Raw genomic sequence first — 21927 nt, 5'->3', positions numbered from 1 at the left:
TTGAGTTCAACCTGAAAGAGGTGATCATCTTGGGCAAACAGCAACCTCTGGGCTTGCTGATGCCTGACCACAACAGCAGTATGATTCCTTGCTCCTCCTGAAATGATCCAATGAAACATGCCAAAGATTGTGTCCAAGAAGAAGGTGGGTCACTGCAAATCTGCTGAGGGCTGCTGGTTGCAACAAGTGCTTGTTTGAGGCGTAGGTGTTCTGTCAGGAGCCCAACACCTTCTTTTTCCTGGTGGCTTTTCACAAGTAGCCAATGGAAGGGGGGAATTCCCCATAAAAAGAGAATTGTTCCTTGACAGCATAGCAGCTGTTACACTAACAAACTACGCTAGTTTTAGATGAGTAAGTGAGCTGCAGAAATGATGCCAGCTAATGTGTGTTAACCTATATACTTACTAATCACATACCCTTCATGCCAGGCAGGTATGTTAAATTAGTTAATTTAAATGTTAAATTAGTCTGTGTACGCAATAATTATTCCTCAATAGGGAAATGACCCACGTTTTAATTTTTTGCTTCTAACAATTTTCTTGCTTTAGCCGTCAAGCACAAGCTTTTCTCCTCCCTGCTGTTTGTTTCGTCTTTGTCAGGCTGAAAGGAGCCTACACATCTCTTCACTCACAAAAATGAAGTAGTAGCCACAGTCTCTTGCTTTATTTTCTACCACCCCTGCCTTACCTCTTCTCCCTGCCCTTTACTCTGCTGGCTTGCAGGACTGGAGAGGATGAAAGCAATCAGCTGTGTTTACTACGGCTGCATATGGCAAATTCAGCTGCCAGCTAATTACTAAATTCACTGCTCAACATCCCATGACTTTATTTTATTTATTTTTTTTTCCTTCAGGAATGAAATAAACCCGTGGATTTATTTTCCCACCTAGGTCTCTGGACAAAATGGGGAATGGATCAGCGAGGCCCAAGCACCTGAGGCAGCCAAACAGGCACGTGGCAAACCTCGCCATCGGCTGTGCTGCCAGCCACAAGTTTCTGATGGACCCCTGCCTAGGCATCAATGTGATCAATGGGCCAGCTGATGTCCTCTGCAGCAAGGTACTTGAACTGGAAAAGGAGCTGAAGAAAAGACCAGCAGCTGCAAGAGAGTGAAAACCATGTTGCTGAGCTTCAGGAGCAGCTGGCTATGCAGACTAAGGTCATAGCAGAACTCACCAAGGAGCTTCAGAGCAAGTGTATACAGTTGAACAAGCTGCAGGATGTTGTTAGCACTCAAGGAGAGCACTCTCTTCAGCCTTCTCCATTTAAAGTTTCTGCTGATAGGAGGAGAGGAGCTAAGGAAGGTGTATCTGCAGAGCCAACAACACACTGTGTGATTTGAGCAGGCAAACTATGTTTTCCCTTGAAAAGGCAACAGTCCGAAAGGATTCCAGGTGAGCTCGTTTCAGAGGGCTTCTATGTTTGTGTTCAAGCTTATTACTTTTGTCATAATTATATCCTCTCCTCATGATAAATCAGGATTAAAGTATTCATTCTTTTCATGTAGGCTTTGCAGCTGTGACAGATGCTGGTTGAGTTTGTGAGTAACTTTAACCAAGAATCATCTGTGTCCCACAGACTTCAGACGAAGAGTGTGTTTCAGATGAGAATCTTACAGCTTTGGGGGGATTTATCTTTATTGCCAGCTTCCTCCTTCTCTCCAGCTTCTAAGAATCATGGTGTAGGAGCAGAATTTTACTTGCTCCTCTTTGAATCCAGTCACACTTTCTAGGCTCTGACAGACCCTGAAATCTCTGTGGTCAGAGCTGACCTTGCAGGCAGAGGTATCAGTGTGGTATCCTCAAGCATAACTTAGACCCTCTTTTACCCTGCAGTGCAGACATAACCTGAGAGTCTGTTTAACATGCTGGTAGCCAGACTCTACCTGGGCATCAGCCAGTGACTTTAGTGCCTTTGGATTTGTGGGGAGATTTATTATTCATGGCATATCTGAGTCTGTACCATAGTAGACCTGAGAGCTATGAGGCGTGTTTTCTCATCCATCACGTCCAGCACTGCACCTTAGAGGGTGCCTCATGAATCAGAGAGGCTGCCTGAGTCACCACAAAGAGCTGAGAACTTCAGCTAGCAGTGATTTTCCAGAGTAAGGGAACTGCATTAATATTTTATCGCAAGTACCTGGGTAGCTTAAATCAGAGTTTTAAGAGTGTTCTGTTTGTAACCTGTCTTCTCCTTGGCACAATCCTTGTACTGCAGTCCACCACATGGTTTTCAGAGACAGAATTGTAGCAGCAGTGAGGAGAAAAGCCAGGAGAAGAGACAGTGGATTAGCAAAGTGCAGCAGCCAGAACCAAAGCAAGTATTGCAGCTTAAGCAATCCAAGAGTAATGCATGATATTTTTTTTGATGTTGTAGTGGTCAAAGTATCATTTGATCTTCTAATTATTTTGGAGGCAAACATATGCCAAAGAAAGCACCACAAAGCTGTGCATTGCTATGCCTCTAAGTTAGACAAGCCTGTGATACTCACGCACTTGTGTAAGACACCATCACCTTGCTGCTGAGACAGCCAAAGGATGAAAGGCACCAACATTTGGTTTCCTTACCTGGTCTGTAAATACTGTAGTAGGTCAAGTTCAGGCAGTTCTGACACATAAGACCAAAGTGTGACCTTCCCAGTCTACAGAATTCTGTCTGCTGTAATTAGCAAACACAGAACCATTAGGCTGGCAGTGTCCACAGGGGTGTTTGGGGCTGCTGCCATCAGCTTCCTTTACAGAGAAAGGATTTAATGCAGCCCCACTGCAGTGTAAGGGAACTCTACAGTGCTGCTGCACAGCTGTGGAAGGAGCTGTCTCAGAAGGAGGGGAAGCTCCATGCTTCTTGAATTTGCATTGATTCCAGAGTGTCTCCAGTCGCTTTTAGAAATATTTGTAAAAGAAAGGGTACAATTTGGTGCTATTCGTATGGCGGGGGGTTGAGTGCCAGGATTTTGTTTGGAGTATCTCAGCATGAATGATTTCAATGAAACTTTCAGAAGCACAGTCTCCTCTTCTATAGTTCTGGAAGCTTTTGTGCTCATTTTACGTATCAGGTTATATGCAATTACTGGATTTTATTACAGTATTGTATACATGATGCAGGCCAAGATGAATCAAATTAGCAAGGCTGGTTTTAGATGAAAACTAAGTTAGAGCTTATATTCCAATAACCCTGTTGCTTTCAGCAGAAGGTAAGTTATGATCCCTATTTCTAAACACAGTCCTCACCATAGCTACTTGGTTTTATTTTCCTGCCTCATCTCATCACCTTTACTTATTTTCAGTCATTACATAGCTAGTAACAATGTAAGTATTTACATGCCCTAGGTTGGTTCATTCCTGGATTGTCCTCAGGAGATTTTTCCCACATAACCTAGTTTTGATGACAACCTCTCATTGCTTTATGAATACAAACAAGAGGAGGCCTTAAATGCCTCAGAAATCCATCAGGGGTTTGACTTTGTCGACATTAGGAGCATGGGGACTTGAAGGCAGAATTTATCTTTCACTTCAGCAGTAAAAGAAAACTAACCAGCAGGGCCATAAAAGCTCCAGCAGTGCAGAAGTTCTTTAATTGTGTTCATTTCTGGTGCAGATTTGAGGCACTGTTTCTTAGGATGCCCTTGAGCCAGAACACACTCCAGTCAGTCAGAACACCCAGACAGCCAGAATGCACTATGGCCTGCTTGGTTTTGGCTGGTTAGCCATTTTCCACAGATCCATCCATGTTTATTTTTCCATGTTTTCTCCTTCTTAAAATCCAGCCACTGGGCTCTGCCACCAGCAGCTCAATACAGACAGTTCTTGTCTTTACAAGTCACCCGTTTTTTACGCATTTACTACAAAAAAATGATGGAGACTGTTCAGGAGCAGTGAGAACAAGACTGTTCAATGAGGTTGTTCCACCAGGTGATTACAGCACAGACAATTCCCCCACTCACCAGGCTGCCCTCCCACAAGGTCTGAACAAGGCAGGCAGAGCAGTGTGTTAGAAATGGGAGGAATCCTTTTGAGAGGGATGAATGCCTGGTGAATGACAACCCCCAGCCACACTGGGCATTTTAAACTCTGTGGCTTTTTTGTTTGCAACCAGTGAGAAGAAGCTTATCACAGATGCCCTGAATAAAAACCAGTTCCTGAAGAGACTGGAGCCTCACCAGACACGAGACATGGTGGAATGTATGTACGAGAGGACGTTCCAGCAGGGGAGCTACGTCATCCGACAGGGAGACCGGGGAATCACATTTTTGTGCTCAAAGGTGAATATTGCCAACCTGGACAACACACAAGGGCAAGAAACAGGAAAGGGGTTAGAAGGTTTGGCAGGAAATCACAGTGAGGGTGTTTGTGCTCCCAGGTGGTTTGTCCTTGTGGAGGGCAATGCAAGTTTTACCTGTGACTTTTATGGAACAGAGTGAGAGCAACAAAAGGCACCTTGGAAACATGAGTCTTGATTTAATGTTTTTTCATTACCTTTTTCATTTCTGAAAGCCCAGAGGCCAGCAACTCCTTTCTGTTGCAGGTGTAGCCAACCCTTTCTTCCCCAGAGGAAGGTCAGGTATTATTTAAAATACAGATAACTGCTCAATGGTGAAGCCACTCCTGAAATACACTTACTTTTCAATATTTGTAAGAGACCAGCTTTCTGTGTATGGGAAATTGAAAGATGAGGTCCACATTCATTGCTCTCAAAGCTGAGAAGTTGCTTTTTTGTGGGTTTGTTTTGTTTTTTGTGGTTTTGTGGGTGTTGTTGTTTGTTTGTTTTCTTTTGTTTTTTTAAAAAAGCATGGTTTTTTTTCCTGGGGGAAAAAAAAAGCAAACAGCAAAGCAAACAAAAAGCTTTAGGATAAGAATGCTTTCCTAAAATAAGGTCAAGTCTGCAATCATTTGTGCTGACTGCTACTGTGCCTCAAATTGCTGATCAGCTATAGTTTAACACCTGAAATTTGCTCCTGAAATCAGCAGTAAGTTCTTCCATCATTTCACCATTTGAAAAAAAATATTGTGATTAATTTGCATATTTCATCAACTGGGGACCACTAAAAGTCCCAGAGACTCATATGAATTAGAGCTCACACTATAAGCAGTATGTTCTGTTGAGGTGGGAATATTTAAACAGGAGTAAACTGGTATATGTTGGAAAGCTCATTTTCTGGCTTCAGATGGATGGGTTAGTTGAAAAAAAAAAAAAGATGGTGACGGTCAGGAAAACAGAAATGTTACAGGAAAAAAAGGAGGAGGCAGGATTTGTGATGGTGTGGTCATATTCTTGTGAGACAAAATGACAACACTGTGAAAACAGCTGGAATATCAGAAAGGAAATGTGCACCTGGAACTTTTTCTGGCACTTTAGAACCTTTATTGAGATGATGGTGTGTGCCTTGGAGAGAAGAGGGCAGAACTTTCATAACATGTTTAAGGGGAGGTCTTTTGGGGCCATGAACTGTGAAGTAGTTCAGACTTTCTTTGACTTTTGCTAGTGAGGCTCAGGAACAACTTCTTGAAGAAGATTTAATGTGCTTTTATTTTTTCTGCACTCTCCTTTGCATTCTGCATATATATATATACTATATACATACATACACACACTATATATATATGCACACTCATATATCTGTATGAAGAGATAAACCATGAGTAATTTCTCCTTTGATCATTATTTTAATACCTTTTCTTTACACCACGCCACACTGGTTCACTCACTGAACCACAAGTGAGTGGTTTGTTGTAGCAGAGGTTTATCTCATCAGGATTTAGAATGGTCCTCCCTTCTAGGCACATCTGTAGATTAGCAGTACAAAAAAAAAAAACCCCAAATCTTTACTGGTTTGTAGGTGTGTTTCAAAGCACTTGTTGCACTGTTGCTCCCATTCCTGTGTTCCAGGGAATGGCAAAGTCAGAATATATCATTTGTTTTCCATTCACTCTGTGCAGCTGAGCACAGGTTTAATACCTATTATCCTGATGATTTTTGGCAGAGGGCAGCCTGGAAGTCTTTCAGCAGAAATAACTACTCTCCTCAATTCCTGCGTGGACAGCATTTGGTGAACTGGCCATTTTGTACAACTGCACACGGACAGCTTCTGTGAAAGGTACCTGAGGTTAAACACAGCAACATTACTCAAAATGAAAACTGTGGATTTTTTTGTGAGATCCCTGTATATCCAGATTTTCTTAGAAGTTTTCATTTAACAGATGTTTGCATGTCTTGGTTATCTACAGTATACTCACATATTTCTTCCTTGAGCTCTTTTCTGCTTGGGAACTGGATAATACTATGCCATGAATGTAACTCCATCTGTGGCATAGCCCTGATAAACCATTAGGCACCTCCAAATTGGCTGGTTAGCCTGATGTGTAGCATCCTAACAACTAGGGCAGGATTGTGCTTTAATTTTGGGTGCTTTAGTAGAGGTGGTGGTCTCTGGCTCTGATGTTCTTGTGTCAATGCAGTAGAAAGACATGAAATTACACATTTGAGTTTGAAAGCATATTAGAACCATGGTGTTTTTAGTAGAGTGGGTACAGTCTAATTCAAGAGGAAAAGAAAATATGCAGGAATTAGAAGCTTTTGTGCTTATTTTAGTCTGTAATATCTTTATGTTGCTGAGTCTTGCCCAGATCCTTTTGCAGCTGGCATTTGGGGACTGACCAGGATGGATTTGTTAAGTGTTGTTCTGACACAAATATCCCTCTTCCTGCATAAGACTGGGTGTATGTCCACTAAATACCCCTGATTCCCTTTCCAGCATGTCATAATTGCTCTGTGACAAACAAGCAAGTGACTAAATATGGTTAAGTTTGTAATTTTTCCACTCCACCATTCCATAAATAATACTTCTGTTTGAAGACTAATTTCTGTTCCTATCTAAATGTGCAGGGGCTTTGTGCCACCAGTAAGTATGAAGAGTTCATGTTGACATAAAAAGGAGCAAATGGAATAAAGCAAGAAGTTGTTTGCTGTAAAAGCTTATGATCTTTCTTCCTGCACTCAGTTTAGGCACTTAATCATTGCTGGCTATGCAGATGGAAGTTATTACATGTAATCTGTTTTGTTGCTGCCTGATAAACAGAACAGCATCAGTAATGTGATTATTTTTCTTACTAACATGCTGCTCTAATTGAATATGTTCCTATTTTTCTTTTTTGCCTGCTGTATAGTATTAGCATTATAAAGTAGTGTTTCTGCATAATAAGATGTCAAGCTGCTTTAGGCCTTTGTTAGCATTAATGGTTTTGAGGTAGGACATGAATTGTCCAATTATGGACAAGAAAAGGTATTTGAATACTTGCAGTTATTGCAGAAATCCACCCCTCCCCAAAAGCTCCCCAAAAGCTTTCCTGTGGTCCTTGTGGAGGAAGAGCAGCACAGTGTCATAACTGAGCATGAAGAGTAAACACACATGTGAAAACCCTTCCCTGTGCTGGATCTCCTGACACCCTTTCCCTGCAGTCTTTGCAAACTCACAAGGCAAGGATTTCATCCAAACAGCATTCTGGATGCTCAGAGGCATCTTCACAGGCAGTAGCTCTATTTGAAATTGGCAATGTGATTTACCCCTATGTTTCTGAATTTCTATCTCTTTTTTTTTTTTTTTAATCTCATCTTTGAGATTGCAGGTGTTTTTTTCTAACTCTGTAACTGCTTCATTCAGTTAAGGTGTAAGATACAGAAATACATTTGCAATAGGCTGGCTACTTGCCATGTTTCTTCAGGCAAAATAAGCTGAAAGATGCTCTCTAGGAGAGAAGTAAAACCAAAGTAACACCTTTCCTCTCCCATCCAGCATCCAAGAATATTTTTTGATCTGTTTTGATAGATGGCAGAGCATATGTGTACACTGTGTACAATGAGAAATGACTGTGCATCATTTTAAACGTGGCATTTTTGTTCCCTGAAAAAAATTATTCTATTAATGATAAATGGAGGAAATCAATGGCCCTAAATATTTCTGTAAATTTTATCTCACAGAAAACAGAGTTCTGTTCTCTCTCAGGGAAGAAGGAAAACTGCTGAATATTATGTAGCATCTTTTAAAAGAACAGATTAAATTCAATAGAATTACCTTTTGCTTTAAAAAAAAATGTGTTCTGTTGTGTCAGTGATTGCACTCAGGGGCTGCTTAGTGGTTTGAATGTTTGATGCTGAACCCTGTGCCTGCTTACTGTATTAATTTTTTTATTATCTTTTGAAAAGGAATCATTAATGTTTTGATAACCTTTTATTCCCTTATATAATGGAGAGTTTGGAGGAAAAGCGTGTGAGGATCACAGGATTAAATGAAATTAAATGTATTTCTTCACCTCTGTTATTCTATCTTAGTGCACATCTCACAGACATTTGCATATAATCTGAATTAGAGTCAGGTCCAAAGCCACAGCATTTAATATCATAGATTTTGGGAAAACCAACCACCATTCTTGTTTCTTTCAATCAGCTTCTTTGCATTTTACAGCTGCTGAGCACAGTGACTGTGATTAGGGTAGATTTTCCCAAGTGTTCAGCCCTGTCATTTTCAAGGTTGCTCAGCCTGTGGAATTGCATGGAAAGTGCTCTGTAGAGGAACCATCTGGAAATCTATTCCTTACTTTAGTGAGCACTGTTCAAGTGGGAATTGAATTCTTTTAAAAGTCTGATTAGAATAGGTGCTGGATATTTTAAAATTCAGCTTTGGGCCTTGTGAAATAACTAGTCTGTCTTCTACCAGAGCTGATGCTTTAATATCATCCATCAAATAATTTGGAAACGTTGCTGATTTTGTTGTTCTTTTTTGTTGTTTTCTTAAAGCAATCACTAATGTTAAAACATGGGCACTGGACAGAGAAGTGTTTCAAAATATCATGAGAGTGACAGCACAAACCAGACAGGAGCAATACAGAAACTTCCTTAGAAGGTAAATACAATTAATTTCTATTTCTGATACTGCTTTGTGCTGCATACTAGGTGCACAACAATACTGTGCCTGTCTTGTAACAGAGAGAAAAGGTGCTCTTCATGCAAAGATGGCCTCAAAAGCCTGAATATTTGTCCTTTTCTCTTTTTAAGATTCCTAAGAGTGTTTTTCCATTTTAATTGTTTTTCTCCTGCATCACACTAGAAAACTTCAATGCATGCTTAATGCCTTTAACTAGTATAAATGTTTATGAAACTTAGAGGTCTAGAATTTAAACAATACAATAAATAAAGTTAAATAAATCCTCCAACGAGTAGTTAATTTGCTGCTGGAGTAAATTAAGGAATATTCCTTATCCTTGGAGATTTGAATATGAGATCTGCATGTCTCTCAACTTATGAACTAATTTCAACAAAATCACTAGGAAATCTGCAGAGCAGAACAATTCTCTCCTGCAGGGAACACTGAGAGTGGTGCCATGCTTCTCCTTAGGAAGACAGGGAGATGAGAGTTTCCAAACCATAATCAGCTGATGTAATATCTTATCTTTTTAACACAGAATGACCATTCTGTTAGGCCTTCAAATCAAGATACCAAGCCTGGCCATGCATAGAATGTCTTGTGCATTTTCCACCTTTTTATTTCTATTTCACTTCTTTGCTGAGCCTAAATAGATAGGAAATTATAGCAATTTCTAACTTTTATGAGTCTGAGTGATCAGAGTGGGAGATTTTTTCATCCTTACCAGCAAGTTCACAGAGTTTTACTGTAATTGTATATCTTTCAATAGCTGCCCAAAGAGTACTGAAGCTTTAACCTTCGATTTTTCAGTCTCTGCAGTGAACTTGAAAATATATTCTTAAATTGCTATAATGCTATAATTTGGTTTGTAATTGCTGGATTCTTTTGAAATCAATCCTTACACCCACTAAAGTCCTTCCTCTCCTGAAATACAAGCTTGATTTACAAAGTGACCAATGTTTGCCATATTTATAAGTTGTGTAAGTTTGGTTTATCTAAAAACCAGGATGAGAATGCTTGAACCTTCCCAATTAAGATTTAGTTGTATACTGTGTTCACCACTAGTTTAACTAGTTACAAAATATGACTGTAAAAATTGCATACATGAGAAGAGGTCATAAAAAATTGTTAATGATATCTACTTTGGGCTGTGGGGCTTTTGTTTGTTTGTTTGTTTTCTGGAAGTGTGTCCCTGCTGAAAAACTTACCTGAAGATAAATTAACCAAGATCATGGACTGCCTGGAAGTGGTAAGATATTGTTTAGTTTTTCGAAATAGTATTCAGTAAGCTTCCAAAATAACAAAGAAGAATAAATCAGCAAACATAAAAAAACCCAGTGCTTTTTTAATATGAGAGTGGTGGAGTGATGGGAATTGAATTCCAAGCTGGCGGAAAATAATAACATTTAGTGAAATAGAAGTTATGTTTTTGGCATCAAAGGAGTCAAGCAAGTAGTTAAGAGGATTTGTAACCTATCCTTTATTAAGATTAAGTACAAAGTTGTTCTCCAGGAGTCCTTTGGTAATTAAATTTACCTCTTTGTGATGTGGATATGAAATAGGTTCATATTCCTTGGACCACGTATGCTGCAAAATGTAAAGAGAGGGAGGCATTAGGTCCCCAGCACAGGGATCTAACCAAATATCTGTGTGCCTTAGGGCTGCATTTGCCAGCAGCCTTTGAAAATAAAGGCTTGATATATAACATAGCTGGGATGTTTTTTCCAAGGGCAGTTTTCACATGTTTCCTCTTTCCACATGGAGGCATGAAGGATATAGGAAGTTAAACATCAGTGAAACGTCCACGTGTGTTAAGAACTCTGCATAGTAACCTCTCAAAGATTTGTTGGACAATATTGTCTTTCACTTGCCCCCCCCAGGAGTATTATGACAAGGGAGATTACGTTATTCGGGAAGGAGAAGAGGGAAACACCTTCTTTATAATAGCAAAAGGAAAGGTAAGGTACAATAAACCTTATTTTGTAAAGTAACATGTACAAAGAGTTGTATCACAAAAGCTGTCTTGAGGGGTGTGGTCTTGAGCAAAAATGGTGCAGAGTGGTTTTGCACCTGCTTTTAAGTCCACAATACCGTGATAAAAGCTTGGAGCAGCATTGCAGAGGTTCAGGGAGCCTGATTTTCCATTCACAGTGAACCCATGTTATACTGCTATAATTAAAATGTAATTAAATTGTGTCCTGAAGCCTCTTGACACTGGGGCAGAGATGTAAAGTTAATTTTTTTGTAAATGAGATTTGACCCTAGGTCTTCTCCTGGATGGTGCAATGTCTGATGGGCAAAACATAGATCTGTGAAAAGTCTAAGTAATGGAGTCCCAGGCTTAATGGAGAATGGCCTCTGAGGTGTCTCAGAATCCTTTCATTTGTTAGTCCCAGAGGAGCAAGGCAGCAGCCTCTGTTGCTCAGCTGATACCTTGGAGGCTGACACAGGATTCTAAAGAATTAAATCAGGAGAATTTTCCTCAATAAACTTCCCATTTCCAAACCATCTCTGTATCTGTAGATACTCTAGTTTGTTTTTTGCTTACATGGGCATCAGCAGAATGTGCTACTGTGGAAGCAGAGTTTCATGAGGGGAAATGTTAGTTAATGCTTCTGGAGTGCTGCCTATTTAGCTGAGAAGAGAAAAGCCCATATGACATCTGCCCACTGTGGGAACTGAAGTATTTTTCAGTCTGTCATTAAAATGTGCCTTATTCCGCTCTGTTTTAAAAAGAATGAGGAGAAAATGTTGAGGGGTTGCCAATAATGGATGCATTCCTTCTCCTCAGCAAAAATTAGAGAGGTAGGGATGTTTGGGTGTAATTTTTGAGAAGAGGGGGTAACTATATATATATGTAACTCTTTCTGCAGTATTACTGAGTGTAAAACGTTTCTGAAATACACAGAAAAGAAAGAAAATCATGCAATACTTTGAAACTTCCCCTCACAAAATTTTTGTTCCTGTACTTTGCAGGTGATAGTTACCCAGAGTACTACAGACCACTCACAACCTCAGGTGATTAAAAATCTACACAAAGGAGATTACTTTGGAGAAAAGGCACTCATTAGGTCAGTTCACACTGTCTGATTGGTGATGTGTAGGATTTCAATTGTCCTATCGCTGTGTGTCAAATTCTCCAACACATGCCTGTTTTGAATATAATCTTTCTTTTGATTGTCAACTCAGTAGATGAAGGTAGTGACCAAATTTGGGTTAATGTTTTGAGGGGTCGCAGAGAGAGCCTGAAAGTTTACACTGGCATCTACCTTTGGTTTTCCCTGTAGAAGTCAAATTCTGGCCCTCTGCTCTGTGGATTGTTGTTAATACTTCAGTACAAACTGTGCTTGTGCCAGGTGATTTCACAATGGATAAGGTCCATCATGGCTGGAATGAACTCTTGTTTCCATTGCTCATGGCAGTAAGAAACAGAGAGAAGGAATCACATAGTACATGTTTACATATGTGATTGAGTAGGGAATTGCTTGGGTTTGGGAATGTTTCATATCCAAGGATCATTTTAGAAAGTAGCAGTAAATCCTGATGTAGTGATAATTACATCTCACCCTAATTTCTTGGGAGGTTGCTATAGGATGTCATGATCCAAACCCTACTGAAACTGGAAAAAAATACTGTGCTAGGCCATAATGATGACTAGTAAAAAGCTAAATTTTGTATTTGGTTCAGCAGCATTAATCCAAGTACAGGGTGCCAGAGGCCTTTAAGGAGTTTCCCCTAGAGCAGCTGCGATCTTGCATGATTGCAGTGTGAGGTGCTTTGAGGATTTTGATATGCTTCTGAATTCTCCAAATGCGTTTCAATTCCCAGTGACGACGTCAGGTCAGCGAACGTTATTGCGGATGAGTACAACGTGGAGTGCCTCGTTATAGACAGAGAGTAAGTACACTGCACTTTAATGAAAGGCTTGCAGTCTCTTGCAGCAGGTTAGCATGACTTCCAGTGGGTTAATGTGACTTGGCTGTAGGCAAAACCACAATGTTTCCTTAAATGAATCCTGAAGGAGTGGCTGTGCTTTGGGAATACTAATGAAGAGAGGCTGACAGCAGGTGCCAGAGCACAGAAGCTTAAGAGTAGCTCAGAGTTACTCTTTTCTTTCTCTCCTTGTAGTGGTGATGTTTATCCTGATCTCCTGAGTGAGAGGTTCCTAAGGCCTGTTCTTGTCAGTGAGGACAAATGCAAAGAGAGCATTCAGTAACTCTGCCTTCTCTATCACCAGAGTCCCTGCTCTATTTAGTAATGGGTCCACATTATCCTTCGTTTTCCTTTTGTTGTGGATGTATTTGAAGACACCTTTCTTCTTGTCCTCGACATCCTTGGCCAGATTAACTCCTTGTCTCATCTATATTTACTCTGACAACCTCTCTATATTATTCCAAGTAGCCTGACCCAGCTCCCATCTCCTGTGTGGTTCCCACTTAAGCCTGAGTAATTACAAGAGTTCTTTATTCCTCCATACAGGTCTCTTGCCCCCTTTGCCAGATTTCTTGATCATTCCTTGAGCCTGGAAGAAGTGATCCTTGAGTATCAACCAACTTCATCTGTGTCATGACTTAAATGTTCAGCAGTTCATGATGTTTCATTTGTGTTTCCAGGACATTTAATCAAACAGTTGGAACTTATGAGGAGCTGCAAACTTACCTGGAAGGTTATGTGGCTAATCTGGCCCAGGCTGATGAAAAACGACATGCAAAGTAAGTCAGATCATTTGTTTGTCACACCTATAGCAGGTAATTATAAAAGAAGAGTGACAGATTTGTAAGCAAAATCGTGGTGGGTAGTTGAAGGAGATGGACCCCTAGGAATGACAGCAGTCATTGTAATAAAACAGTCTGGCAATGCTTATGGAGCCAAACAAACTTTTTCTGATACAAAAATTACATAGAATCTCAGGGTATTAATTTCCAAACAAGATTTGGCTCTATTCCTGGAAAATGGAGCATAGAAAAAAAAATTATGTTGTTCTCAAATAGATTTTGCATTTTGATGGCAAGTTCTTTGACTGCTAAAAACCCCTGAAGGCCAACTTTAACTCTGGTTAAGAAAACTGTATTACTGTGCAAAAGATGGTGTAATTTCAAAAAGAAAGAAGCAGACATAAAAGAAACAGTTTATTTTTAATGCTTCAGTGTAGCACTGATGGTACCGATGTGGGTTTTAGCTGTGGGCCACACTTCTAGTTTATGTGCCTCTGATTTCAAGTCTGAGCACTGCTGGAAGGTTAGCAGAGTTTATTTTTCCTCTGTTTAGAAATATATCTGCATTCTTATTGCTGATCATTCTGCTGGAACTGGTACACAGTCCTTTGAGCATTGCTTTTCCAGCTTGGAGTGCCCAAACTTTTGCAGCTGCCTGCATCAATAGGAATCTCACCAGGGATCAGCTCTTGCTAAAATTACTGTCGATTCTGCTCCGTGAATTTCAGTAGCATTTTTCTTCTAATTGACTTCCATAGGATTCTATTAAGACCCTCTTAGGAAATAAGAAGGGTTTTCTTTCCTCCTTCTCCTTTTCCTCCTTCTCCTTTCCCACTTCCCCTTTCCTCCTTTTCCATTTCCTTCTCCTTCCTTTATACAGGATCATTAAAAGTAATGGCAAGGAAAAGCACTAACCCATGTTAATTTTCTTGCTGCAGAGGAAGATCCTTCTGTGGACAGTTGACCAAAGAGGTGTCTTTGGAGATGATAGAGCTGAAGGAGAAAGTAGCCCAGTTGCCTCCTTCCCCATTCCAGAATTTAGAAGTTGTCACAACTCTGGGTGTTGGTGGGTTCGGAAGGGTTGAGCTTGTAAGAGAATGTTTTAAAATTATTCATGTAGCTCTCTGTCTTGGATGATTGATTTAGTCACTGATTATGTGAAGGATTTTTGTATTCTATGTGCTTTTCCCCCTCAGGCAGAAATAATTCTCCATAAAGCAATGCATAGTTTAAAAAAAAAAATCAAGACTTGTGTGTTTAAAGAGGCAAATCCGTTCTTGTATGCCTTCATCTCCTGCTGTTAAAAGTCCTTTCCTGGTCACTAGACATAGCCATCAGTTTGTGCATGTGGAGATTACAGATGTGCCTGCCTGCATTATGTCCCCTGAATGCAGCCCTTTTTCCAGGAATGTGCCTGGACCTGGAGCAATCTGAAGGGCTCCACGCAGTCTGTGCTGTCAGAACTGCTTCTGTACGCCCACAGCAGCTCCAGCCAGCCTGAGCTACCTCTGAGCTCTGCTCACTGGGAAATTTCCAACCATTTTAATTGCTCTTTTGAGTCACATTCAGTAGCATGAACAGCTGTGCTTCTGGGATTCCCAGAGCTTCATCAGCCCAAAGCCTTAAATTCCACTCGCCTCTGGCTGAGCTGCAAACATCTGACAAAAACCTGAATGCTTTCTGTGCAGGCTGCTGAAGGTAATGGTAAATTAAAGGAGACTTTGTGCTTTCAGTGAAGCCAATAATCCTTTACAGTAGTTAGACCATCAATTGTTTAATTCTGATTCATGCTTCACAAAAACACATTCTACACTGGAATTCTACTGCAGCATCTGAATACTAAGCTAAAAATTGAATTCTCATCCAGCTGTAGAACATTGATATCTGCTTCCTTCATTTCCAAGAGGCTCTTCCATCCTTTTATTGCATATTGGATAATATTTCAGTGTAATGCCAAACCATTTGTAAGCATGCTTCCTAAACTGCCTCTCCTTTTTGCTCTTTTGCATTATGCTGGTGATTAGAAATCTTAAATTGAAATTGGGACCCACTGTGGCATAAACTTATTGTAATATGTAGCCCCTATCCAAGCTGCTGCTATTTGGTATATATAAAATGAGCAGAGGGAACATTTCACTTTACAAGTGGGGACTGGGAAACTAAAATATCTGATGCTTGGCTTAAAATAATACATAACAGTTCTGCAGAAACTCTGGAATTTGTCCCTTGTTAGAGCCATCAGTTTCAGTCCTATGCTGTGTTGGAAAAGAGGGATATCAGTGAGAATGAGAATGATTTAATAAAACATCCTTTCTTTGCCTCATGCATTTTCATCATTTTTATTCACAGGTTAAAGTTAAAAATGAGAACATGGCTTTTGCTATGAAATGTATAAAGAAGAAACACGTAGTGGACACCAAACAGCAAGAGCATATCTACTCTGAGAAGAAAATCCTTGAGCAGATATGTTCTCCATTCGTTGTAAAGTAAGCTGAGCATCAGATTTCCTTGATTTTGTCCCCCAGCTGACCCCCAGGGCAGCACTAATAGGAATGAAGTTTGGCACACATGAGTTCTGGAGGGAAGGCACTGCAAGGCTCACTTTTTATTTTGCTTTTCCTGAATTGCTGCTGTTTGTCTCCACAGGCTGTATCGCACATTCAAGGATAACAAATACGTGTACATGCTCCTGGAGGCTTGCCTTGGAGGGGAACTGTGGAGCTTGCTGAGAGACAGGTAACAACAAACACAGCATAACCTTGCCCTTTAAAACCACCCCCGTGTGGCTACTGAGTAGGTTCTCCATTCAGTGCAAAGATATTTGGTTCCGTTTGGTTAATATTCTGGTTGTTACATATGATCTGGTTAATAGATAATCTGAGGTGTTTTCAGAACTTAATTGTGATTCTTTTTGTTCCAGAGGCAGCTTTGATGAATTCACCACCAAGTTTTGTGTTGGGTGTGTGACAGAGGCTTTTGACTATCTGCATCAAATAGGAATTATCTACAGAGACTTGAAGCCAGAAAATTTAATTTTGGATGCCGAAGGATATATAAAATTGGTAAGATGTAATCCATTGTAATGTTGTCCTTCTGTGCCTGTATCCTGTTTCTTTGCAGAGGGGATATAAATAGACAGCACGTAATTATAGAACCAGGATCCTGGAGTGTAGTAACTCTTGTGCTTCAGCACTAAAGAGGGCAGGCTTCTCACTGCACAGTGAGGAACAAAGGCATTGCAAAGCCACTGCCAGCCATGGACAGGCTGAGGAATTGCAGCCTCTGAGAGCTCTTGACATAATATAAACAGCAAAAGCAAAATACTCCCAGCAGTCAGTTTTATTGTAAGAACAGAAACCACATTTCTCAGGTGCAGAATTACCTCACTGTCCAGACTCAAAAAATCATGGGTTCAACATTCATTGATTCAATTTACAGTCATAGGTTCCCTTTCTTTTTAGAGAGGGAACAGAGTAAAGAATGCTTTACTGTGACCATGAGAAGTGCAACAAGAATGCTCTTCAGGGAGCTTGAAATATCCATTCTGAAAACAATGAGCAACCCACTGCATTCCAGGGACAGTAAATCTCATGTCCTCAAGGAAATCATGGGTTGTTCTCCCCAAAAGGGAAACTATTCAGAAAATCACTTGTGATAAAAAAAGGATCTATTTTACAACATTCAGTAATCCAGTGGAATTACGTCTCTCTCCTTCCCAACTGCACCATGTGGGTGTTCTAGCTGTAAACCAGCAGCTCTGGGATCTTTGCAGGAGGTGAGGGAAGCAATTTAGACCTTGAGGCTTCACAGTGCAAAACTCCTCTACATTCTGCAGCGTGTGTTTCTTTTGATCAGGTTGATTTTGGATTTGCAAAGAAGATTGGATCAGGGCAGAAAACCTGGACGTTTTGTGGAACCCCTGAGTACGTTGCCCCTGAAGTCATTCTGAGCAAAGGCCATGACTTCAGCGTGGATTTTTGGTCCCTTGGGATTCTTGTGTATGAACTCCTCACTGGCAGGTAAGTGCCTCCTACACAAAGTTCTTGCCTAGTTCGTTTTGGTTTTAGAAACATTTCCAAGGTTATTTGCACCCTTGCAAAATGATGCTTCTTTATGCCTCTCGTGCGTGTCTAACCTTCCATCATCTCAGAAATGCCACAGACCGAGGGGCAGTGGTTGTATATTCTCAGTTCTGGCTTATCCAAAAGCTTTAACTGGCAGGTGTGGGGCTCCTATAGGTGCTGCAGCTGTTTCCTGTGAGGAACAAGTGACAACAGGCTGTTCCTTGCCCCGTTAGTGGGTGATGGGGTGCAGTGGGGTGGGTGAACTGTAAGCAGGGCTCTCCCTTTAGCTCCCTGAACACTTCCATATCATCTCTTTGGGAATGCTCACCAGCAATGCAATGTAGAAGCTTCTGTGAGTTAGCCTCAGAGGGACACAGGCATTTTACCTGGACCTACAGGAAGCTTCTCAGCTTCAAGCCTTTCTATTATCTTAAACGGGCTGAAAGGGTGAAGGTTGTAAAAGTAGGAAGGTGGGCTCTTTTTTTCCATATTTTTTCCTATATTTTCAAATATTTGCTTAGATAAGTACTGGCCACATCAGCTCTTGCCAGATGTTCCATTTATCAGCGTTGCTTTCTCTTTCTAGCCCACCATTCTCTGGGGCTGATCAAATGATGACATATAATTTGATTCTCAAAGGCATTGAAAAGCTGGATTTTCCTAAAATAATAACAAGGCGACCTGAAGATTTGATCCGCAGACTCTGCAGGTAGGAGGGGCAGTTTGGGGCAAAGCCTCAGTGTAGATAGATTGAGCTCTTTTAGGGCTCAGACTCCAGAACTGAATTCCTGACAACTTCATTTGGAATTGTTATGCATGGCATGATCCATTCTGATTATATTCAGTATGCATTGCATGCCCCTGTATGTGTCACACCTCTGAGCCTGCAGAGGCTCTGGGCTTTCTCTGTAGCTGGGATTTTTTTTCTAAAAGACATCTTTGGGAAAATTTATTAAGTGGGGGCTGAGGAAAGAGCTAATGCATTTGATTTTCAAATCAAGCACGTTCTTAAAAAAAAAAAAAAAGAAGGAAAAAAATTAAAAAGCTTCCAAAATGACTTAGGCATATAGATTCTACAGAAAACATAGGGCACTTAAAGGCTGGCTTAAGTCCTTTAGAAAATGTGCAGAAGGTGCTGTTTCCAAAGGGCCAGCCTACCTTAGTGGCCTGCACAACCCCTGGCTGGTGACACTGACTTTGCTCCCAGCTCCTGTGGGATTCCATCCATGGCACCAGGGACAGTATTCAACATTCTTGTGTACCACAACCGGAAGGATCTTTGTAGCTGTAAATTTTGTTCTGCCTCTTTTTGTAACTCAGACCTGCTGACCAGGAAAAGAAAAAAAAAAAGAAAAAAAGGGTGTGCAATTAAAACTCAGCCAGCTGATTTCCCTGTGCTGCTTCTCACAGCTGAGTGACACTGGTTGGGCTTTCTAGAAGGTTTCTCCATCCTCAGAAAAAATGAGCAGCGAGCAATACTTCTTTATATTTCCTCATGAGGCCACATGTTTTATGCAAGCTGCATCCCTGTGCAACTGTTAAATGCAATGCAAGTTAGGACCTATAAATTCTCTTTTAAAAATAGGAATATTTTATATATTCTTATCCTTATTCTTTTTCTTAATATTTTTCCTTTTCTTTTTCTTTTTTTTATTTTTTTTTCCTTTTTTTTTTTGTTTTGTTTTGAGGCAAAACCCTACAGAAAGATTAGGCAATTTGAGGAATGGAATAAATGACATCAAGAAGCACAGGTAAGCAAAAGAGACTGCCAAGAAGAAAACTTGGGGTTTAATTTGAAATATTTTTAATATGTTAGAACCCAGACTGGCAAACTCATAGACATCTCTGTTGTTCCTGAGTGTATTTGCAACTATAGCAAGCAACAATTTGAATGTAAATCCTCAGCATGATTATCTAGACATCTTATTTTTTACTAGTTTTGCTGCAGGTTGTTGATGTAGGAGTTTAATTCAGTTCTCAGAGAAATCGATGCCAGTTCAGCATCTGCCTCTCAGACCTCCTGACTCTTCAACATTTGCTTTTTGAGAATGAGTAGTTAAGGGCTCCAGAGCAGTAATTTCGGGGTTTTGTCCTCTTTCTTGTAACAAAGAAAGTCTTTTTCATAATGAATTCTTCTAATGCAAGTCTTTTTTCTAACAAAGAAAACCCTCTGTAAATTACACATTTTCTGCTTTCTCTTTTTATCTGAGTCATTTCTAAGCCCTACACTGTGCTTGGGGAAAGCAGTCCTTTGATTTTTCTGTTTGTCTCCCTCTTCTCACGCTGTAAAAAGGGTGGCATTCCAAGGAGACACACAGGTCTCTGCATGGCTGTGTTTCTGCATGTGTTAACCTGCTTGTCTCTGCACCTCCTCCCTTACAGAAGTGCCAAAGTGCCTGGTGGCCCTGAAACTGCCCCTGCCTTGTGTGGCACTGATGGTGCTCAAGATTTCTCCTTCTCACTGTGTTGTTACAGGAGTTGGCATGGAAAAAGCTTCTTAGAGCCCTTGTCCATGTGATTTTCAGCTCCTTGTGGTATAATGTCAGAAAAGAACCTGTCATTCTCTTTTGGTCTCTCCCTGTCTGTCTCTCATCTCTTTTTAATCAGGTGGTTGAGTGGTTTTAACTGGGATGGTCTGAAAGTGAGGAAATTAACATCGCCTTTAAAAAGAGAGGTATTGGCTTTCAGTATCATAATGCTTCACTAACACAGCTTGGCTGCAAAGGAGAACTGATGGTGATAGCAAAATCTCCCAAAGATACGTTTGAATTATTACAGTTCAACATTTTTTGTGAAAATTGAACAAAAGAGAGAGAGAGCAAGCAATACATAACTTACAGTCAGCCAAGTAATGGGAATATTATTCTGCCTGTGCACTTTGCATTACATTATCACCATTACTAGGACAAATGGTATTTGGTCAGAAACTAATATTGAAAAAATATATCTCCCTTGGTAATGGGCACATTATTAAGATGCACTGTTCATATTACTGTGAAGACCACAAATTGCTGTGTTCTCCTACTATTGAGTTCCAAAACATCCTTGAGTAAGCTCCCAGTTTTAAATGGCTTATTTGCTTTTGCCCTAAAATGAAAAAAAAAGAAAAAAAAAAGGAAAAAAAAAAAAAAAAAAAAAAAAAAAAAAAAAAAAAAAAAAGACCAAGGGTAAAGCATTTGAAACATTTGAAACTCACTTTGATCTGAATTTGAAACAAAAAAGTAATTCTGAGGTCAGCTTTGAGTAGCTACCCTATGAATGTAGATTTGATCTTAAATAGCATCCAAACTGTACAGTGTGGCCCAGTTTTCTTACTGAATTAACAAAACTTTGGGTGAAATCAAGGATTTGATAATGTTTGGGAAGTCCTTTTGTATAAGAAGGCTAATGCCACTGTTCAGTCGTACAATGTAATTACTGGAGGTATTTCTTTTAAAGAACAAGGAATTGCATCCATTGAAAGGTGTCATCTGTGCCATAGTAACCTTTCATTTCCGTGTTGGGAGCAACAAAAATGATGCATAATCAATAGAGAACATTTTCAAGATGTACTTTCTGAAAGACCCTTTTGTTTGTGTTTTCAATGTCCTAGTTGTCTGGACCGACTGATTACAGCTACTTTGACAGCTATCCACCCGAAGTGGGGAGCCCTCCAGATGAGCTTTCAGGCTGGGACAAGGATTTCTGATCATTTTCCCTTCTGGCACATTTACAGAGACTCACAGGCATCAGTTCTATCTTGTTTCTGGCTTAAAATGAAGTTACACAAATTACACAGCACTCCTTGAAGAACAGAAGACAGCACAGAACCAGAACTTGTTTGGATAATCCACCAAAATCTGTGCATTTTATAACAAGGGCATGCATTCAGTCAGCAGCTGTAACCTGATTTTTGATACACAGTGTCTCTATGAACTTCTTCAGATACCATTGATTGGATCTATGGTTTTGCCACTAAAAATATCACTAGCTAAAGTTTTGATATTAACAAGGTTACCATACATCTTCTTTTGGGTGGAGAGGATGGGTATCAGAAGCCAACAGCTGTGACACTTGTCAGTAGCTAGATCTATAGGCATTTTTCTTTTTCTCTGCTGTGTTTTGCTTTTCCCCCAAAATGTCCTGTATTGCATTGATCCAGAAATGTGTAGAATAGAGACTTTTACTGAAAGGTTGATTTGATTTAGCTACAGCTAAAAGGGTGTCACTGTGTAAGCTGCCTCTCCCTTGGT

At 40.2% G+C, this 21927-nt stretch overlaps 1 protein-coding gene across 1 annotated transcript; it reads left to right on the top strand.

The window, feature by feature from the left end:
- Nucleotides 1-833: 833 nt before the first annotated feature.
- On the top strand, nt 834-21470 carry PRKG2 (protein kinase cGMP-dependent 2). Its single transcript, XM_066318132.1, is given in 21 exon segments — nt 834-1081; nt 1083-1324; nt 1327-1393; nt 4095-4228; nt 4231-4260; nt 5980-6093; nt 8790-8895; nt 10102-10165; nt 10797-10874; nt 11893-11987; nt 12745-12813; nt 13530-13628; nt 14570-14720; nt 15981-16117; nt 16278-16367; nt 16552-16693; nt 17487-17650; nt 18282-18404; nt 19384-19446; nt 20303-20369; nt 21288-21470. Coding segments are annotated over 21 exon segments (2310 nt in total). The 5' UTR covers nt 834-902; the 3' UTR covers nt 21384-21470.
- The last annotated feature ends 457 nt before the right edge of the window (nt 21471-21927 follow it).

This window comes from Sylvia atricapilla, chromosome 4 (assembly GCF_009819655.1).
Source record: "Sylvia atricapilla isolate bSylAtr1 chromosome 4, bSylAtr1.pri, whole genome shotgun sequence".
NCBI classification, from domain to species: Eukaryota; Metazoa; Chordata; class Aves; order Passeriformes; family Sylviidae; genus Sylvia; species Sylvia atricapilla.
The sequence above is the reverse complement of the archived record's forward strand: the minus strand, read 5'-3'. Positions and strand labels throughout refer to the sequence as shown.